We start from the raw sequence: 20,264 nt of genomic DNA, 5'->3' as shown, positions 1-20,264 counted from the left end.
AACAAGTAAAGATGATCTGCGATAATATAATAAAATAGAATAAATTCTTATACTATAGAATCACTCAAGCAAAGCAATTAACGGTCTCAAATTCACATTTAGTATTGTGATGAGTCATTAACTGATGACTGTTGTTATACCATTTCTTGTTAGTTGAGGTATCTTAAATTCATAAAGGACTACTACCAGATGTGGTGCAATGGCTGGAGCTGCTAGGTCTCGAGTTTGAGTTAGGTTATGAAAATTTTTTTAGTATGGAACATTTTTCATTAAACAGAGTCTTATGTGGCGCGAATCTAAAATAATCGGACTTCAATGTGGATATCGAACCTGAAAAAAAAATCGAAAAGGAGTTAGCAAGCATTTCTACATATTTTTTTTCTCTATTTTATTTTCTCTTATATATATAAAATGAAATGTAGTTGAGATTCTTTGTTTGAGGTTTAGGTGTAGCATCTGGTTTTTTTTTTCTTTTATTCAATTTCAGATCATTTTGGTTTGAGTGGTACTATTATACAATTTTTTTGTCTTATCATTTTGTAGCAATATTGATTCATCATTAATTAAAGGCTAACCAAAAAAAATGACTGGTTTTCCCAAATACACCCACCGATTTACTTTTACTTATCCATTTTTAACTTGATATTTTTCTTTAAAAACAATAATTAATATGAATATTTTTTCATAATAAGCTAATAACCATATTAATTAATGTAAGTCTTATATCTTCGAAAATAATTCAGAAAATACATGTTAAATGGATTCTTAAATATAAATACAAAATTTAAGTCAAAACTATTATATTTATGGTTTTACATGGTGAATAAGGACTCTAATATAATATCGAACATCGAGTAAGAAAATAATTAAAAATTACTCCATATTATGTTAGCACAAGTTAAAGATGAAACATAATTGTTTTAGTATTTTATTTTATTTTGGTGATCAGCAACTTTTACTGAATTATTCTTCCAGCGATTTTATGCGTTAAAAAAGTTAATTAGAATCAGTACTCTTCTTCTTTAGTGTTGTCATTACAACTAATAAAAGTCCAATATTATTTTAATTAATAAATCATAACCATAATATTCTTTTTAGTGGAAATTTAAATCTTGATTGGGTTATTAAAAAGGAAAAGGCATAAATTGTTGGCACTCACTTTGTTGTCAGGCATATAAGGTTAAAAAAATAGATTAATTAAAGTACCTTCTTAATTGCCTACGAATATATATGATATCACGTGAAGAAAATCTTATTGGGAGCATTCAGGTTTGAGCCTACGAGAATAAAAAAAATCTTATTAGAAGTGTTAATAATGTAATGTATAATTAATCAAATTCTAATATGAATACTGACATCGATCAAAAAATATAAATAAAGAAAAAAATACTAGTATATATATTTACTTTTTATTCAGCAAAGGCCGACATCAGGATTTAGTGGCTGCAAAATGAGTCCTAATTAATTAAACAATTTCACTAATTAATTTACTATTTTAAATAGTGGTTGAATTTTAAATATTACTGCAAATGTTCATCTTTTTTCCCCTGTTGTCTGATATTTATATTTCTATTCGAATTACCACAACAAATTTAGCAATAATATTTATTATCGTAAAAATATTTTGTAATAAATTGAGCTAATGTCATTATATTTAAAGTCACTAAAGTTTTCAACGGTATTTATATAAAGTGTTGGTTATAAATATCTATATTAAGATTGTCGCTTAATACAATATAACAACAATTATATTATTGCCGCTAATTTCTTCATTTGTTATAGTCGTCCATAAATCTCAAATTTGTTGTATAATTTTCTAGTAAAGACGATTTTGTATTCAGAACTTGAATCCAAAAACTTTAATTAAAGATGAAGAAATATTTATCACTCAACTGCGACCGCATTATTATAATATGGAATACTATATTAAAGTTGAATGACTAGCTAGTTAGCAGCTTTTTTCTTTCTTCAGAAATACAAAAATCCTTTTTTTTTTCTCTTTCCCAATAAAATTTGCAATTGGGATCAGATTTTAGTGGGGGAGTAGTGTAGGGAGACATTATGGACAGGATTTAAAAAGTGGTTCATTTTTGCAACTTTTGAATTGTCTAAGCACCATATTGCACATTCTATACATAAAGTTAAGGTAAAAAAGAATTGGTACACTTCAATTACTTAATGTCAAACCAATTGATACATGTCAAGTACCTTTTATATTCACTTTATTACTTAGTTGTAAGTTTTATAAAAGCAACATGAAAAAAAAAAAAAAAAAAAAAAGCAAGGAAGAAGTGAAGCTGTATGTGAAGCTTTGCTTCTCTCCATATAGTCGTAACTCGCAAGAATAACTTTGCTAACATAACATGATATTCATTTCGATTTGTTGTACAAGGTGGATTTAAATTTTATCTCAATAATAAGTTCATATATTTATTTATTACTACTTTTTTATGAATTTTATATTTCGCATTAAAAGTCAAGTTCTCAAAGATCGCAAGATCGCCAGCTTAAAGACTAAAAGTCAGAAGTGAGACTTCTATTAAGCAGTTGCATCCTTTTAATATAATATAATTACAATGAATTTAGGATATCTTTAGGATAAACTGTCTTCTTTCACTATGAAGTATCACTTTTGAAAAAGAAAAAAATTGATCAACAAAATAATAAAATGGGGTTTACGAATTGAATGGACTCAACTAATTAGTTGTTCTTTTTTACAAACTATATTTTATTGGCTAGCTGAATTCTGAACAGTCGTTTACCTAGAAAAAAAAATTCCCTCAAATAAATTAAATGAAGAATCTCTAAACTTTGCATTAGGAAATTATTGTTGACTAATTTTGTTACTTTTTTACAAACTATATTTTATTGGCTAGCTGAATTCTGAACAGTCGTTTACCTAGAAAAAAAATTCCCTCAAATAAATTAGATGAAGAATCTCTAAACTTGCATTAGGAAATTATTGTTGACTAATTTTGTTACGTCAATTTATTAACCAAGGTTCTTCATCACATGTTAAACACAAATATTATAAGTTTTTCGTTACACATTTTTTTCACGTAAAATTAATTCATCTCAACAAAAAATAACTTTTGCACGGTTCCTTCTTTTCTTTTTTCGATAATTTAAAGGCAACGCTTTTTTTCACCAAGAAATTGGGGATTAGAGCTATGAGTTATAACACAAGATTGTATCATAGGTTCGAACCCCATTCCCTTTTATATATGGAAATGAAACTAGCAGAATTGATACTATTATTTATCAGTGTAAAACAATGCGTATTATGTATTTCATTTTCTTAAGACATAAAAAAGCCATGAGAGCTTAAAAAGGGGAAATTAAAAAAAGGTATCCCAGTGCACCGTGCACAAGCTCCCACTATGCACGCATTCAGGGAAAAGCCGAACCACAAGGATCTATTGAAAATGCATATTATGTATTTCAATTTCTTAATACATAAAAAAGGCATGAGCTTAAAAAGGGGCAATTAAAAAAAGGTATCCCGGTGCACCATGCACAAGCTCCTACTATGCATGGGGTTCAGGAAAAGGCCGGACCACAAGGATCTATTGAAAATGCGTATTATGTATTTTATTTTCTTAATACATAAAAAAGGATATGAGAGCTTAAAAAGGGGCAATTAAAAAAAGGTATCCCGGTGCACCGTGCACAAGCTCCCACTATGCACGGGGTTCAGGGAAAGGCCGGACCACAAGGATCTATTGAAAATGCAATCAATACATGAAAAATCAATCTCCAACTTCTGACCAAGAGCATGAGAGCTGGGGATCAACTGGAGCTGGTATAACTGAGAGGTTGATGCTTCAGGACAGTAAACAGAAAACAAATTTATCAAGTCTTTCTGTTCTTCGTTGGAACATCATAAGCAGCCATGAATTGGAAAAACCGAGGGACTATAGATAGACGTTAGCAGCTCACTTCTTGACTAATCTTAGAACGTCACCCACGAGATGTAAAGACCCCGTCACCAGAACCTAGATAAACAACAGAAACATTAACTAGTTTGCTATATACAGGATAGAACAATGCTAAAGGACAATACTATTTTACTCTACAGAAATAGACGAGAAGTTGAGCTTATGGCAGACGAGGAATATATCTGTTCTGCAATTAGTAAGATTTCTTGCATGCATACTAGAAAGTGTAAATGCTCTCTAGAAAGAAAATCTTAACAATTAGTACCGCTTTTGCAGTAATAACGATAAACAAGAAAGTACTATGCAACAAGGACCTCAATAAGAGTATTTGCCCTGAAATTCTAGTTCACTGTTACTTAATTTGCCACATAACTTTTCCAATTCAGACTTGCATGATTATTATTATCAAGAGAAGATATAAACAAGATTATTAAGTGCTAAATGCGGGAACATCAAGGTCCTACATGTTACATTTTCATTTTCATAAACAGACAAGGGGAAAAGTTGTGTTGGAGATGCTAAAAGTAAATCTAATGATTATATATTAATATTTGGTGTTACACAGGTGTTACTTGAAGAAGTGAACATTGCTTTACCACAAGACAATAATAACAACGACGCACCTAGTAAAAACCCACAAGTGGGGTCTGGGGAGGATAGGATGCACACAAACCTTACCTTTACCTTTGTAAGGTAGAGAGGTTGTTTCCGGTAGGCCTTTGGCTCAAAAGCAGAGTAATCAAAGCAGGAAAAAAGGAAAATAATGACAGCAAAATAACAAGAAGTACACAACATATAAAGCGACAGGTACTAGTAAAGATCGTAGAATAAGATCCTACGTGAAATACTAACACAGACTACCAAACAGGGAGATGATATCATATCACAGGACAAAAAGAAAAGTGAAATTCAATTTTGGATGGAGAGCGGAGGGAATGGTATCTGACTTCTACAGATTTCAGTTCAAGTATGTCCGAGAGTTATCTCGTAATCAATAAAAATTGATCTCCTTTAATTCTTGTAAGACAAAAAGTTGTTCTATTCATTGATGCACAGTAAGCATGCATGATTCGGCATTACCTGGGAGTGACCAGATCGGTTTTTACGAACAGTGTCCCTAAGCCAGTTTATTGCTACTGGGAGTGAAGGAAACACTTTGCTGTTCTCACAACTTTGAGCTCCTTTTTCCGAATCATCTGTTACTTCTTCATATGTGTGGTCTGTATTCTTCACATCATTGCCTGTAACTAAATAGGATCAGTTAAATGCACAACTTATCTTTTAGCAATCAATTATGCTTCCATTTCAAGAGAGGTTTTAAAAACCATTAACTCCAATCGTATAAACAATCTCTTCACACTTGTGGCAATACTTGAGACTTTTATACAGATAAATAAAATGATAACATTCAAGAGACATGTGGCACATCAGATTTATCTAATTGATGTCAGTACGCTATTTAATTCTGTGTACATAAACATGCAGAAAGATTAGTCACCCTATTAGTTTCTTAGAGGTCCATTAATGTAAAAATGAAAGGGGAAAAGGAAGATTAAAGCAGATTGTTGCTCAATATGACCCCTAAACCACATTTTTCTTAACTCATTCAATAATGATGACCATCATGCTTGGTGAGATATAAGAGGATTGTTAGTCACTGTCCTGCATGTTTATATGACAGAAAATGACTTCAATAAGCATTTGTAAGAATATAATTCTTTCAATTCAAAAATATTAGATACTCATATTCCACAATTTAAGTAGATGCAAGGTATAGAAATTTTCCTCTCTACCAAGGGAAGAGAGCATGGATCAGGTGTCCTCTTAAGTCGAGACGCATAACTGAAAAATCACTCGATCCCCATTTTGCACTAGTATGGTCTTAGCATTAAAGAATGAAGTATCCATAATTGATGAGAATTAGGTAAGTTAACATTAAACATATCTAGTGGCTGAGGTATGCCAGCAAATTTTCTACTAATATAAAGGGGGATTATTTCAAAAACTATTATTAAGTCTCAGATATATTAATCATGGGATTTGGAACACAATTAGTTCCATGATATTTGTCAATTATGAGAATTGTTAGCTTCCAAAATACTAACTACTAAAATGTTGACTATAGTTTAATATGACTTCTAACCTTTTTCCCCACGAACAAGGTTTTCCCATATTCTTTGTAGAGTCAACTGCCATGACAGATCAACTTGAGTATCAGTAGTTGAGGCACTTGTACCCACCTTGTAATATACTGAAACATTAGGTACAAAGAGTGCTTTCTGGAAGTGGACTCCTGAAATATTAGACTTTATGTCAAACTCCTGAACTACATAAAAAGTTGCAAAGAAATCATTAAGCTCACCGGGCTATAGTATCATTATCATTCAGCAATGACCACAAGATTTCAAGAATTTTATCCTTGCTATTTATCTGAGGAACTCAAAGGTAAGATTGACTGCGTCCAAGTAATTACCATGACTAGCACACGCCCTCACCAGCCTTGGAAGAAGTAGTTCAGGATCCCTCACTGACATACAGTTGAAGAGTAAGAACTGCAGGTTTGACAACACTCCCACATTTAGCAGGGCAAATAATAATAATAAATAATAATAATCAGCATCTCAAAAATAAATGATGACTGAGTCTATATGTACTTGCTCTCTCCTTATCACATACAGGCAGGAGTCATAGCTTAACTTCCACCACTTCCCAACTTCCTGATGGACAAATTCAAGACAGTAGATATTTATGTAATAAAACAACTGTTTATTTTGTTTGCACTAGAGATCAAAAATATTAGATCAAGACTTGGAAGGATAATTGAACATAGATTAGTTTTTAGAATATTTTACTAAAACAAAAATTGATAGATTAGCTTTTTAAATTTAAATAAAATCCATCTGCCTGTAGATCATACAGGAATGTATTTGAGTTGTCAGCATCACTTATTTATTAAATGATTGAATGAGAATGAAGGGTGTACTTTGCATCAAAATGTACTTCTGAGACAACTATCCAAGAATAGTCTTCTGATCATCCTTGCTAGACATATTTCGTTCCATAAAAGTTATTCAACTATGTTTGAAACTCAGGCCTGTCAAAAAGACTTTATTTTTTTTGGGTTAAATGTCAAAAAGATTTGTACTGATAATATAAAGGGTTTAATAGCATAGACCTCCCTTGAGCTTCTGTCTAACAACTTCCTCTCCTAGCTTTGAGTGTTACATAAATCTCTCTTATATAGGTTTAGAGTAGATTGACCAATATATTTCTTTTCAGGAAGTACAAATAAAAGGGCATGTTGGTCAATTCATGTAAAAATAAGTTTGATTTCTCAAATTATAAACAAGGAGGTTCTATAATACTCAAATGGAAAGGTGAGAGTAAAAAATAGGTTAGGTTTCACAAACCATAAAACAAGGGAGGGTCTATAATATTCAGAACAACAGGAAAGGTGAGATTTATAAAGGAAAACTTCTTCAGGGGTTCTCGATAGTTTATCGGTTGAAATAGTTTAGGCACATAAATTAGACATGGGTTTATCCCTGTTAGAATGAGCTCCCTCTGTCTTATTTTATACAATGCTGCTGGAGTGAACACAAAATTAGATGCTAATTCAACTTAGTAGACACACACACACATATGTATGTGTATATATGACAAAGAAACTTCAGGTTTGTTCAATAATTCGGCTTATATATTTAACTCAAGAAAAACTCAAGTTTTTTAAAATTCATACTCTAATAAGCAGCATGTAGTCCAAAGAAGCATACAAGAAATCTTTTGGATGACATTGAGATAAGCTTACCTGGGTTGAACTTTTCTTGGATGCTTCATGATGGCTAATCTCTACTGAATCATGTGAGGGTCCCAATTCATTATGTCCATGATTACTTTCATAGGAATTGTGTTGCTTGTAATCTCCTTTGATTGCCAGAGAAAACCATTTGGCACATACATCCATGCTTTCAGGACTATGGGCACCATCCAAGTAGAACACAAGGTCCCCTAAGCTTTCACTCTCTATGAGTTGGTCAGGCACAATTTGAGCACGGCCTTGTAAGGCAGCTGTTGCTAGCCCTTTAACAAATTGCTCAGGTAGATGTGTCTATTTCGAAGGGGGGAAACAAAAGAATGAAGTTAAAAGGAGGGAAAAGAGGAATACACATTAAAAACCATGCATGAGATATCATTTACCATCTCTTTTAGGTAATTAATTTCAACGTGGCCAGTTCTCTGTAGCCAAGTAGAGCATAATGCAATGGCAAGACCAGCATTTACGTATTGGTGCTCACCCTCTAGCCCAAGATGTAAACCACTCAGCACGCTGGCATCAAGTGGAGCAGCTACCTCAAGATGTACCTGCACAACAATACATGTTCACATCAACAAGAAACTTCTTAACATAATTATGTTCCTGTTACGAAGGAAAGATCATCATAGATCAAAGATGAAATTTTCGTCCCTTAAATGAAGGAAAAGTTGATAAGAGATATCTGATATGAGAATTCTCCCTTAAATAAATCCCACTATGACCTTTCATTTCAGTACCATTCTGTCCAACTGGAGAGACAGTTTTATTCATCCAGTTAATGAATTTGGATGAAGTCCCCCTTGGGTGTCAGCAAGTAAACTAATTACTGCTTCTTTTGGTTCCTCTCACCTTTGAGCTAAGATATTGTAACCTTAGTTGCTGATCTAATGTAAAAGGTACATGCCAATCTACTTGAACAAAAATATATAGATCTAATGCTCATCACAATACTTTTTGCAACCATTTACAAAAGCCAATACTTATATTCTTTTTCAGTTTAAAAATACTTATATTCTGTCTGATGCAAACATTACCTTTATACCTACAGCTACTTAATTGGTTATAACTATGCTTTCATCTTGCACTTCCTGAACTCATACTTATGCTTGAGACATATAAAAAGTTTACATTGATCTGAATTGAAGTTCCTGCGTGAATCTACTTTTATAGAAGCCATGTTTGACAGCCTGAATAGATTGGTTCTTTGTATAAAATGAGAACTAAGCAAGAGATTCTGTATTAGAAAAATCAAAATAATATTTGGAAAACTAAAATGCGGGAAATGAAAACTCTGCACATCAACATCAATGCTCCCGAATCATGAAACTAGGTGCTGAAACAGAGCACTCTGATAAAACATCGGTCTGTCTTCCCCAGCAACTGCCATCAGTAACTTTGCCACCATCAAAACATATGCTCAGATCCAAATACAAACTAACAATCATTCAAACTTCATGCTTAAGCAGGCAAAAAACCATACTTATCCAAATGGTCTCCATTTACATCAATAGATTACTACAGAAAACAACTAGATGCACACCAAAACCATCTCACAGTAAATATTTTGAATAATGCTAGCTGCAAGTCGCTCAAAACAAAGGTTCAGTGATGAAATCAGAAGTGCAAGGTCACAGTTGAGAATGGGTATAACAATTAGGACCAAATGGAAACTAACACTTATACCATATAACAAAAATTTTGACTTACATCTAACTCAGAAGCCTTCTCTTCAAGCACAAGCATTGCTTCGTCAGGCTGGGGAACAGTAAATGCCGGCACTCCTCGCTATTTCAAGCATAAACACAAATGAGGAAGAAAACAAATGAACAAGAAATGAAATGAAAAGCCTAAAACAGGATGATATTGTATAATCAAGGGGCACAATTTTGTAAGATGTGATATTTTATTCAACCTTGAAGATTCCTGCCTTCTCTCCAGCAATTTGTCCAAGAGTATTTCCTGATAATAGTAGTTCAAGCATGAGGATAAAAGGAATCAAAACAAGATCAAAATACTCCACCAAGTTAATATCATAAAATAGACACAATAGATCTCCGGATCAAATTTAAATGTAAATGAAGGTATGATTGATCAAACATCTAATAAATAGTAAGGCTTGCAGAAAAAGCTTTAGTGTCATTTTGCAGCATTTTTTGAGGTAGATACTATCTACAGATTTCCGAGCACATTCTATTCAATTAATAACACATTTCTACCAAAAATTATTGAAGAAGAAACACTAACCAAGAATTTCCATATGGTCATACCCTAGTGAAGCTATGCCACAAACAACTGGATTCTCGACCTGAAAAGAATAACATGCATCATCATAGTGGATGTCCAAAGATGACTGAGAAATTGAAGTATTGAATAGATCACTGTAGCAAACATTGTCCATTATGTCGATTAAATACCACATTTGTTGCATCATATTTGCCTCCTAGTCCAACCTCCAAAATAGCAACATCAACCTGCTCACGGAAAATGCACAAAAGAATCACTACTTGTGATAAACTACAGTTGAAATTCAATGTTAGATTAATGAAAGCATATTCAGTTGCCAGTTTTGCCATGGAAAGTCACCAGGACCCACCTGCTCTGCTGCAAATATTTTGAATGCTAAAAGCGCAAGGAAGCGAAAGTAAGTGGGCATTGGGACCTCGTCAGTCGCTCTTTCCTGCACAAGAAATACCGAAAATCACCCTATATAAACATTCCAGGTCAAACCAAACATTAGAAGCAGAAAATAGACACTTCTTCTCCCAGGCTGGGGAGATCTGAGACCAGAGTTACATGTTATGCAAGACCTGTTAAAATAAAATCAGGACTAATCCATGTTGTTTGCCTTTTTATGAAGAAATTATGTTGCTTACTTGAATTGAAATGCTACAAATGGTGGATTATAATACTTCCAATCATCAGCTTTGCAGTGACCACATACAAAACACATTAGCTATTTTGAAATTGATCAAAATGAAAAGAAAAATCAACTTGTGGCTTACCCAAAACCAATTGGAGGAGATAAATGGACTCAGAGGAGTGGTATAGAAATGTGAGTAACAGTACGGTTAGTTAGACAAGTTCTGAGTTGTTCTTATACAACAACAACAATTGTCTCTTCCCAAACAAGTTAGGATCTCGCCTATATGAATCCTCACTTCTCCATTTAAGCTCCACTCATGTCATCATTATACCAAATAAAAATTAAAGTGAAAATAAGTTAAATATATATAATAATAGCAATAATAATACTAGAATTTCACTAGAAAGAATAAATCATATTCCCCTGTAGGAGATATTACCTATTAGAATCTTTTACTCCATTGTGCTCTATTTTTAGCAAAGTTTGCATCGATCCCAAGAAATTGTAGGTCTTTCGAGACAATTTTCTTCCATGTGATTTTAGGTCTACCTCATCCTATTTTACCAACTTCACTATGCATAGTTTCACACCTATAGATCGGTGCATATGTAGGTCAACGCAGGAATGACCGAACCATCTCAAGCGACCTTCTCTCATTTTCTCCTCAATGCATACTACTTGCACCTTCAGGGGAATATGATCATTTTTAATTTTAATCTTGTATGACTGCATATTCATCTTAGGATTCTCTTGAATATGGTCAAATTACTCATGGATCGTATATAAAAGACTACTTTGTGTTATGAGGTTTCATCCAAAATATTAATTCCTCCAGAGAACTACCACATGTAACTATCATTACGCCTAATACTTAAAATAGGATGGAACTATCAAATAAGTTGACATTCCAAGAAACACATCAATTTTTACTTGCCTTGAATCTATCGAAGCACCACCAGAAATATGCCAAAAACTTCTCTTCACAAATGTCCATTCTGAAAGACACCAAGTTTAGTGACAGAGTTATCAACTGAGATTTAATATAACCTTATAAATTGAAATTTGATATCAGGTGGAAAGAAATAAAGTAGATGTTATTTCAAGAGTCTGTTAGCCATTTGTATCGTATATGAACATCCGATCACACCAAAAGAGATTGATAAAGCGGAAAATAAAGTACTCCTACAGGGCCAACAAAATTTCACAGCGAGCGTAATAATGTTAAGTTCCTGTATTTAAAAAACGAGTCGAAAGAAATTTTCAGCTTTAACTGATCTAGAGCATGATGATCCAAACATCTGAGCTGAAACTCACTCACCCATCCAATCGGAATCTTTCTCTAACATCAATGAGGTGAGGAGATGTAAAAAGACCAGTATGAAAGCCACAGTTGCGCAATATAGACTCTGTGAAGGCACAAGTTGAACCCTTCATGAAACCCAAAACAAAAAAAGTCAGGGAGATAAACCATTAGTTAACAAGGTCGAAAATAGTGTAATTCTCTTGCATATCAAAAGAAAAACTTTTGCAAACATGCGTCAACTAAAGGATCCAATGCAAGCCCAGCTGCGGGAACGTATGTAGATAAAATGTGTTAACAAAAATTACGCAGAACATTACCATTAACAGAAAATTAGAAATTGACACACATTAGACAGTATATCCATTCTGCATTCATCTTATGTCCATGAGCATCCTTATATTTCCAAAAATAATCAGCATATTTGTAGATATTTTATTTTACAATCTCAGAGCAGTATCACTGAATCTGATTCTGATTAATATCAAGAGTACTTTTAGCTAGAGATTGTTATAGAGCTTAAACTTGACCTGCAGCAAGTTAATTTGTCAATTGATTCAAAGATTGCAACAGGCAAAAGAGGTAAGTGTAAGATAGTTGATACATATAGTTTAGGATTTCAAAGGCATTTGATAATGTGTATTAAACATCAAGAAATTAGAAATCCTTTTCCAATGAAAATAACTAACAAAAAGGATAAAACAAAAAGAAACGGACAGAAGAAAGAAAGAAATATGATATACTTGTAAAATGAACTGATGATGCTCCAGGAAAACAATTAGAGAAGTGCTTAGAAAATAGAAGACATGGGGCATAAGCCATATTCTTCCAAAGCAATTGGAGATACAAAAACATTTATGAAATGAGATATCAACAAGATCTAGTAGGATGCCTTGACATGTTAGACAAACCTCAATTACTCAAATTCTAAAAATTCAATCAAGATGTGAGTCGTGACAGATTCAAAATTGATCCTATCTATAGCAGACTAGATCCCATTCAACTCATTACCTTTCCTTTGGTACCTGCCACATGGATAATCTTCATTTGCTTAATTGGTTCTTCTAGTTCCAGTATCTGTGACCCATTTCAGTAGAAATTTAACTCAGCTTCATATTAACAATTCACCAGCATATAACACTGGAAAAGGTTAAGAACAAGAAAAACAACCTTGATATAATCAAAGAGCAACTCATATTTATCCCCTTTATTGCTCTTATCAGCACGACTCCGTTTCGTAATCAATGACGATAATGCCTCCATTGCCTCTTCATATGGAGAAAGAGTTGGCTTTATCTCATCCTTACCTTCACCAGCTTCACCTATTACTCAATCCAATCAGAACAAATACATTCACATACAAACACAATTAACCATTACCAAAAAAATACAATCAATCAACTATGCATCCAATTAATTGCTCTATCTAATCTCAAGAGATTCAATATTCCCTCTTCCTATCAACTAATCAACCTATCAATACAAGCAGATCCAGCATGTTGTCTGCTCAAACCCGATACATATCTTAATCAATTCACTAAATATCTACAATATTACAATACTATATCAACTTGAAGTCATATTAACAACTCACAAACTTCAAATCCTGAATCCGAGCTTGAAAATTGCGGGAACAATAAATGATAGGAGTTAAAATTAGGGTATGTACCTTGTGACATTTTCAATTGATACACAATAGCGAAACCTGAACAAATTAAAAAGCGAAACAAAAATCATCAACGAAAGGAACGAATTATACTACTATTAACACGAATTAAACGAAGATGGAGATTGATACAAAGGTAGCAGCAGCAGAAGAGGATTTACCAGAAATCTGAGATGGAGATTTGAAGCGTGGAGCCGAGAAGTAGAACTCAGAAGTAGCGGTTGTTGAAAAGAGTGAGATGATAAACTGGGTTGGTAATTGGCTTTGGAGTATAGTGGAGAAAAAAAAGTAGTATAATTATAGTTGCCTCCATGCACTGTCTTATTCTTTAAACAATTGCACACTCCATTACATTTTATGTGACACTATTTAACGTGATATACGTAAAATAGAAGGAAGAGAGTATTATATGTACTTTTTATACTATACTGAGTAGATTTGAGGATAGTAAAGTGTACGCACGTAAATTTTGTTACAAATGAAAATGATTTTAGTACATATTTTGAATATCGACTTTTTTTAGTAAAACAAATTGTATACTATTTATTAAAGTTTTTTTTTGATTTCTCACCCGGAGTCCGGAGCTCATATTGGATTCCCGACTAAATTCGGATCGCGCGTATTGTAAGGCTTATTTGAGGGTGCTGCTCCCAAAATTTTCTTTCATACTCAAGGTTCGAATCTGAAACTTTTAATTAAGAGTGAAGCAGTCTCATTACTGCACCACAACTCATATTGATTCCATTTATACAAAGTTGATTCTCAAACAAGTTATGTATAATTGAATGAAAGGTCAAAAACATATTTAAAATATTTCGATTTTTCCAATTTTATACATGAATATGTGTACGAGAGTCTTACACATGAATTGTCAAGAAATGTGTTCAATGATGGATGTTAAATTTCAAACATTAACAAATTGTCTGGGTGGTGTAGTCGGTTATCACGCTAGTCTCACACACTAGAGGTCCCCGGTTCGAACCCGGGCTCAGACATATTTTATTTTTTTTGCCGTTTAATTCCATTATAATCGATGGCTCGCGTGTTATAGTTTTGAATTTAAATAATTTTCTTTTATAGTAACTTTTTAATTATAATTTTCCATGTGATAGGTTAAAAGCCACAAAAATTAAAGAATATTTTAATGTGTTTGATATATCCTTAATTTAAGATCATAAGATTAAAAAAGTCATATTTACTTTTTTAAACTTTGTACCAAATAAAAATAGGACAAACAAATTTAAATAAATGGTGGAATATCAGTTTTTCCTTCCAAATATGGTGCAACTTTCTCTTTTTTTTTAAAAAGTAATCAATGAAATATGATGTACACAACACGATTTAAAAGTTCTTTGTATATTCAGTTGTATGTATTTTTCGTATATTATGTATATTTGTGTGTATGCTATATATCAGCTCGTATACTCCAACTTGTTTCAAAATACTCTCTCCGTTTTAATTTATTCATATTTTAAACTATATGTTTGATTAGAATCAAATTCCTATATAAAAGGTCAACTAAAATTAAGTGAGTTTATTCACTATCGATGAACCAAGTGACAATGTTGTTATTGGGAAAAAATTTAGATCATGATCGAACATTTTCTCATAAAAAATTATTTCGTTCAAAATATATCTTTAGATTGTGGCCTAGAAAGTTCATTCATGGTAAGCCAAAAATAAAAAAGACGGTCATTTACAAACCTCAAAGAGAAAATGGTAAATTCTTGTGAAAAAATGGTCATTTGTTCATGAATTCAAGGAATTTCACACTTCCACTCATTAGTATTTGGTCGTCGACACGTACATCTTTTCAAAAGAAATAATAAATCAATTGCCTTTCTCGATACCCACATTAATACATAAGTTATTCAATATATAACTTATGTGTGTATCAAATATGTTATTTGCTTTACATTTGCCATCAAAGCGTTATGATTTTCATTTGCCATCAAAACAAAAGTCATTATTTGCTTTACATTTTGATTCACTATCAACGCAACAATCATCCATTGTATGGACCTTAAGTCGACTATACTTGTAAGTATATATAACTATTAACGTATTTTTATCATCTATACTAGTTTTAATGCACGTACGTTGCACATGAAAGCTAAACCATGTAGTACACTATTTTGTCATCGGGATTATAGTGGTATTGTGTCATAGTTTATAACAACAAAAATGTGCATACGGGGGATTCAAACAGACAATCAACATATATTGATTTGGCATTCACGTGCAACCTACGTTCATCAAAACTAGTATATATATAAGATTCCAACCCCACCCCCCATCTCCCCCCCACCCCGTGCTTTTTTTCTCATATTTATATTAAGTATAAACTCAATTTGTTTTCAAGTTTCGGCATTATAGTATCATTGACCAATGAGTAGGGTGTAAATAAGAAACCTTAATGATACCACAAATATATATATATATATATATATACATACTCGAATAGTATCATTGACTAATGAGTAGGGTATGACATGATACCACAACATATATTTGTATTGTATAGTATTATTGACTAATTAGTACGGTGTGAACAAGAAATCTTAATGATACCATATATATATATATATATATATATATATATACTGATTTAGTATTAGTTAAACAAAATTTTTAGTTAGGGCATTTATTATAATTATTTAGCGTGGCATCAACGTAAGGGGTATATGTTTGTAGTTAATTTGTATTTATGAGGCATTTGCTTAGTTTCCCTTATTTTCTTCTAGGAAAAAAGGTCAAAAATTCCCTTAAACTATGTGAAATGAACAAAAATGCACTCCGTTTATAGTTTGGCTCAAACATGCCCTTACCGTCAATACTTTGGTTCAAAAATGCCCTTAAATTATGCTAAAGGAACAAAATTGCCCCCGTTTGTAGTTTGGTCCAAAAATGCCCTTATTGTTATTTAATGGGTCAAAAATGCTCATTTTCCAAATAAATCTATTATTATTCTTTTTACACATTCCTTTTCAATTAATGTTTTTTTAAAAAAAAATTAGCAAATGTTTATCTTACTTCAATTCAGAAAAAAAAATGAAAATATTTCTTATTTTTTATCGTTATATAAATATAAATTAATAATGGATGTACTATGATCTTATATATATTATATGTCGAACGGGTGCAAGAATGTATTCTATTTAATTGATAAAATGAGATTAAGAAGAAAAAAATACTTCCTACATTTTTATTTGTTAAAGTAATTTTAGAAGAAAGAAAACAAGAAGTGAAAATTACAGAAATATACTACTTAAGACTTTTATTAACAAAATATCAATATATTTATATTTAATTACAAACTAAGTTTTTAAATTACATACATAATAAAACATTTAATTTTTGTATTTAGTTTAATTTTGTTTTACAGATTTTTCTCTCTCATATTCGTGCCTTTTATAGGGAGTATAATTAGGATATTAATATTTATCAAATATTCTCTCTCCTAAACAGTTTCAAATACACACGTTTAATTACTTTTATTTTTTTCCCTTTTTTAGGCATAGTGAACCTTTTGGGGATCATAATTAGTTTTTTTTTTTTTTCTGATAAAGCTATTTTTTTACCAAGAAAGGGGTGTACTTATCAATGTGGAGTTGCAGTTTCAAGAAATCTTGAAAATATTTTGGGAAGTCAAAAGGGTTTCTCTTCCATATTCTTCTTCATTTTTCTTAACCTTTAATCTTCTCACAGAAACGTTTCACAAGCCAAATAACTAAAAAAATTGCCATTGTTCGATGGAAAAGACTCCACGTAAAAGTCCTAGACTTAACAAATCTGTGGTAATCGTTGATAGCCCGCCGATCAGTTGTTCAAGACCATCTGGTAGATCTAATGACTGTATTGTTATCAATTCTTCATCATCCTACAAAGTTCAACAAAAAGATGATTATGGGGCTGATACAAAATCGAAGGGTAAAGAAAAATTGGTAGAAGATCATTATCCACATGACAGCGATTTTGAGGACGAAATTCCCCTCTCTAAAAGATTAAGAGTAAATAATGATCAGGATTCAAAGGTATATATTTATTTGATTAAATTTTTGTTTTTTTTTTACATGCAAGTGTTGAATCTTATTCTTATTAGAAAGATTTGTAACATTAATTAACGATTTTGAGGACGAAATCCCCCTCTCTAAAAGATTAAGAGTAAATAATGATCAGGATTCATAGGTATTAATTTATTTGATTAAATTTCTATTTTTTTTTTTACATGCAAGTGTTGAATCTTATATTCTTATTAGACTGATTTGTAACATTAATTAATTTTTTTTCTGCCCTAGACTGTTGATGGGGGTTCGGTGAGCAAAGGTATGAATGGTTTAAGTCAAAAATGGACTAGGTTAGCTAATAATAAAAGGAAAAAGGCAACACAAGTACCACTAAAGGTATGTTTTTACCGTCGTTTTCTAGTAATGTAATTTTTTATGCAAATGTTTCGTTGCTTATATTATAAATTTTGCATTTTATGACCATTATAATTTATTGATTTTTAATATATTATTTTTAGATCAAGAAGAAACAATCGCGTTGGTGTTCTTACGTTAATGTCAACATTTTTGTTGATATAACAAAGCTACTTGAAAAAAGTGTAAATTTCATATATGACATATATTATAGTACTATTTTCAAGCTATAGCAGTAGATTTAGACTTTCAAGCTATAACATTAAAAATTTCAGGTTATAACAAATTTAGAAAAAAAAGAAATATTTTTATTAATTGAAAAAAACTTTTAAAAAAAATGAAAATTAAAAAAAAAAACGAATTAGAAATAAGAAAGAAAAAAACTGAAAAAATGGAAATAGATGTATTAATTAAATTTGAATTGATTGATGATAATTTTTAATTAGCATAAATTTAGGAGATTCAAACTAATTAGGAATATTTGTTTTCCTTAATTCACTCTAATCTGTTAAAATTAATTAAAAAGTCTTATTTTATCCATTTTCAAAAAAACAAAATAAAACCAGATGTAATTGATGTTGGTGTAACATTTAATGATCTCTGTTTTAAATTGTAAGATTCGTTTATTTCAGTATTTATACAAATTGTATACAACTTCATACATCTTTAAAAATACTTAATCCACGCTTGTTAAGACAATATAATTTACAATTAGGTTGTAAATTGTCCAGGATGAAAAAAATGTAAAACAAAAATGTAATTGAGGTTGTTACAAAATACAATTATTACTCTTTTATATTGGCATAATCGTTTATACAAGGTATTTATACATGTTGGATACCAACTTCATTTATTTTTTATTTTTTTATTTTTTTGTGTTAGAATATGAATTTGGATGCCAAAGGTGTACATTTTGGATACCAATTATAAGTCAGAGTTAGTTCATGAACTCTAAATTAGTAGTATGATTTCTTTCTAGTTAATAAGACATTGTAAAATCATAAACTCTAAATGTTGAATCCAATTTGTATGCATTTTGTATATAACTGTTATCCCGAGAATTATTATAGTCAATGTGTAATTTATCTTTAGAATGGTATATTCATTTGGAATGCAGTCTGTATATAACTAGTATCCTGCGATAACAATAGTCAATCTGTAATTCATATGTAATTGGTATCTTTTTGAAATAAAACAACGGATATTATATATATCAAATACTTAAAGTTGTAACAAACACAAAAATATCGTCCAAAAGTAAAATAAAAAAACTTGTAATTCTAAAAAGTCTAAGGTGCAATCAACTATCTCAAATTTGATCTCAGTGGTCTTGGTGTGGGATAATTGCTGGTATTCGGAGCATGTTCTTTTGCTATGCGGGGTCCATTAAATTTGCTAGCAACAGTGTCAGTTACTTCACTCTCACTGGTCGTGTCATCATCATTCTTTGTTTTTCCATAATGTCATATGATTGTGGCATACCTTTGACGATGGTACTTTGCATCGATATCAACAGAACGCATATCAAAAATTCCATTACTGATGTATTCAGCAAATAGACACGTGTACAAACCACAATCACTGGAAAAAATTTGAAAGAAAAATCATTTTATACCATTTTCATACCAATGTTAAAATTTTAAATACATTAATGAAGAAATTGAAAAAGAAACCTTCCTATTAGAAAAAATCTCAATTTCATATCAATATTAGTCATAATTCATACAAAACAGAGTAATTTAACAATTCATACCATTTGCATACCAATTTAACAACTCATACCATTGGGCTACTGATATCAAACCAATTTCATACCAATGTCAAAACACAATTCATACCATTTGCATATCAATATTATATCACATTTCATATAATATCCCAAAATCATATATTAAAGTGAGATTCATAAAAATATTATTCACATTTCGTACAAGTTTCACCCAAACAAAAGTTTTGAAACAACAATAAGCATAATGTGATATTTTTAGCAAAAAAATCACTAATTTGAATAATATGAAAATAAATTAAATATAATACTTACCCTAACAACTTTTTTTGCCTTTTTTGGATATTCGAATTTCTGATTCCTTCTTTTTTGTTGTTCTTCTTATTGATGGTTTTGAAGATTGAGCAATTTCTACATTTATTGCTTTTTTTCTTTTTTATTTCACTAACAAAATCAGAATTCGAATCAAAAAGGGTTTCTACAATTTTCTCCTTCCTATTCTTTCCCTTTTGATTTGCTGGACTCACCATTTACTT

At 31.3% G+C, this 20,264-nt stretch overlaps 1 protein-coding gene, 1 long non-coding RNA gene and 1 other non-coding gene across 4 annotated transcripts; 2 read left to right on the top strand and 1 right to left on the bottom strand.

Annotated features, from left to right (window-relative positions):
- Positions 1-3,198: 3,198 nt before the first annotated feature.
- Positions 3,199-3,731, top strand: LOC125867321 (uncharacterized). Its single transcript, XR_007446627.1, has 2 exons — positions 3,199-3,348; positions 3,651-3,731. It is a non-coding gene; the product is annotated as an uncharacterized LOC125867321 (long non-coding RNA).
- Positions 3,390-13,864, bottom strand: LOC125867320 (folylpolyglutamate synthase). 2 transcript variants are annotated; one of them, XM_049547773.1, is made up of 17 exons: positions 13,743-13,863; positions 13,585-13,620; positions 13,086-13,237; positions 12,927-12,992; positions 11,934-12,043; positions 11,550-11,610; positions 10,346-10,429; positions 10,167-10,223; positions 9,997-10,057; positions 9,665-9,711; positions 9,460-9,537; positions 8,136-8,300; positions 7,747-8,046; positions 6,412-6,490; positions 6,082-6,231; positions 5,019-5,179; positions 3,390-3,995 (listed from the first exon to the last, which is right to left on the bottom strand). In XM_049547773.1, exons 2-17 carry the CDS (start codon positions 13,592-13,594, stop codon positions 3,936-3,938), a joined length of 1,641 nt encoding a protein of 546 aa, XP_049403730.1. In that variant the 5' UTR covers positions 13,595-13,620; positions 13,743-13,863; the 3' UTR covers positions 3,390-3,935. The 2 variants fall into 2 exon arrangements, 1 of the variants encoding a protein (XP_049403730.1); XR_007446626.1 differs by lacking the exons at positions 3,390-3,995; positions 5,019-5,179 and having other exon boundaries at positions 6,093-6,231; positions 6,301-6,490; positions 13,743-13,864.
- Positions 13,865-14,502: 638 nt separating this feature from the next.
- On the top strand, positions 14,503-14,576 carry TRNAV-CAC (transfer RNA valine (anticodon CAC)). Its single transcript has one exon. It is a non-coding gene; the product is annotated as a tRNA-Val (tRNA).
- The last annotated feature ends 5,688 nt before the right edge of the window (positions 14,577-20,264 follow it).

Source organism: Solanum stenotomum, chromosome 6 (assembly GCF_019186545.1).
Source record: "Solanum stenotomum isolate F172 chromosome 6, ASM1918654v1, whole genome shotgun sequence".
Taxonomy (NCBI): domain Eukaryota; kingdom Viridiplantae; phylum Streptophyta; class Magnoliopsida; order Solanales; family Solanaceae; genus Solanum; species Solanum stenotomum.
This window is presented reverse-complemented; position numbering and strand designations above follow the sequence as displayed.

What these genes read in the sequence shown, in the direction of transcription:
- LOC125867320 (XM_049547773.1), bottom strand. An exon ending in CCAAGAAAAGTTCAACCCAG is followed by an intron (nt 6,491 to 7,746) that starts GTAAGCTTATCT and finishes TCAAACCTGCAG; the next exon opens with TTCTTACTCTTCAACTGTAT. An exon ending in GAGGGCGTGTGCTAGTCATG is followed by an intron (nt 6,232 to 6,411) that starts GTAATTACTTGG and finishes CTAATATTTCAG; the next exon opens with GAGTCCACTTCCAGAAAGCA.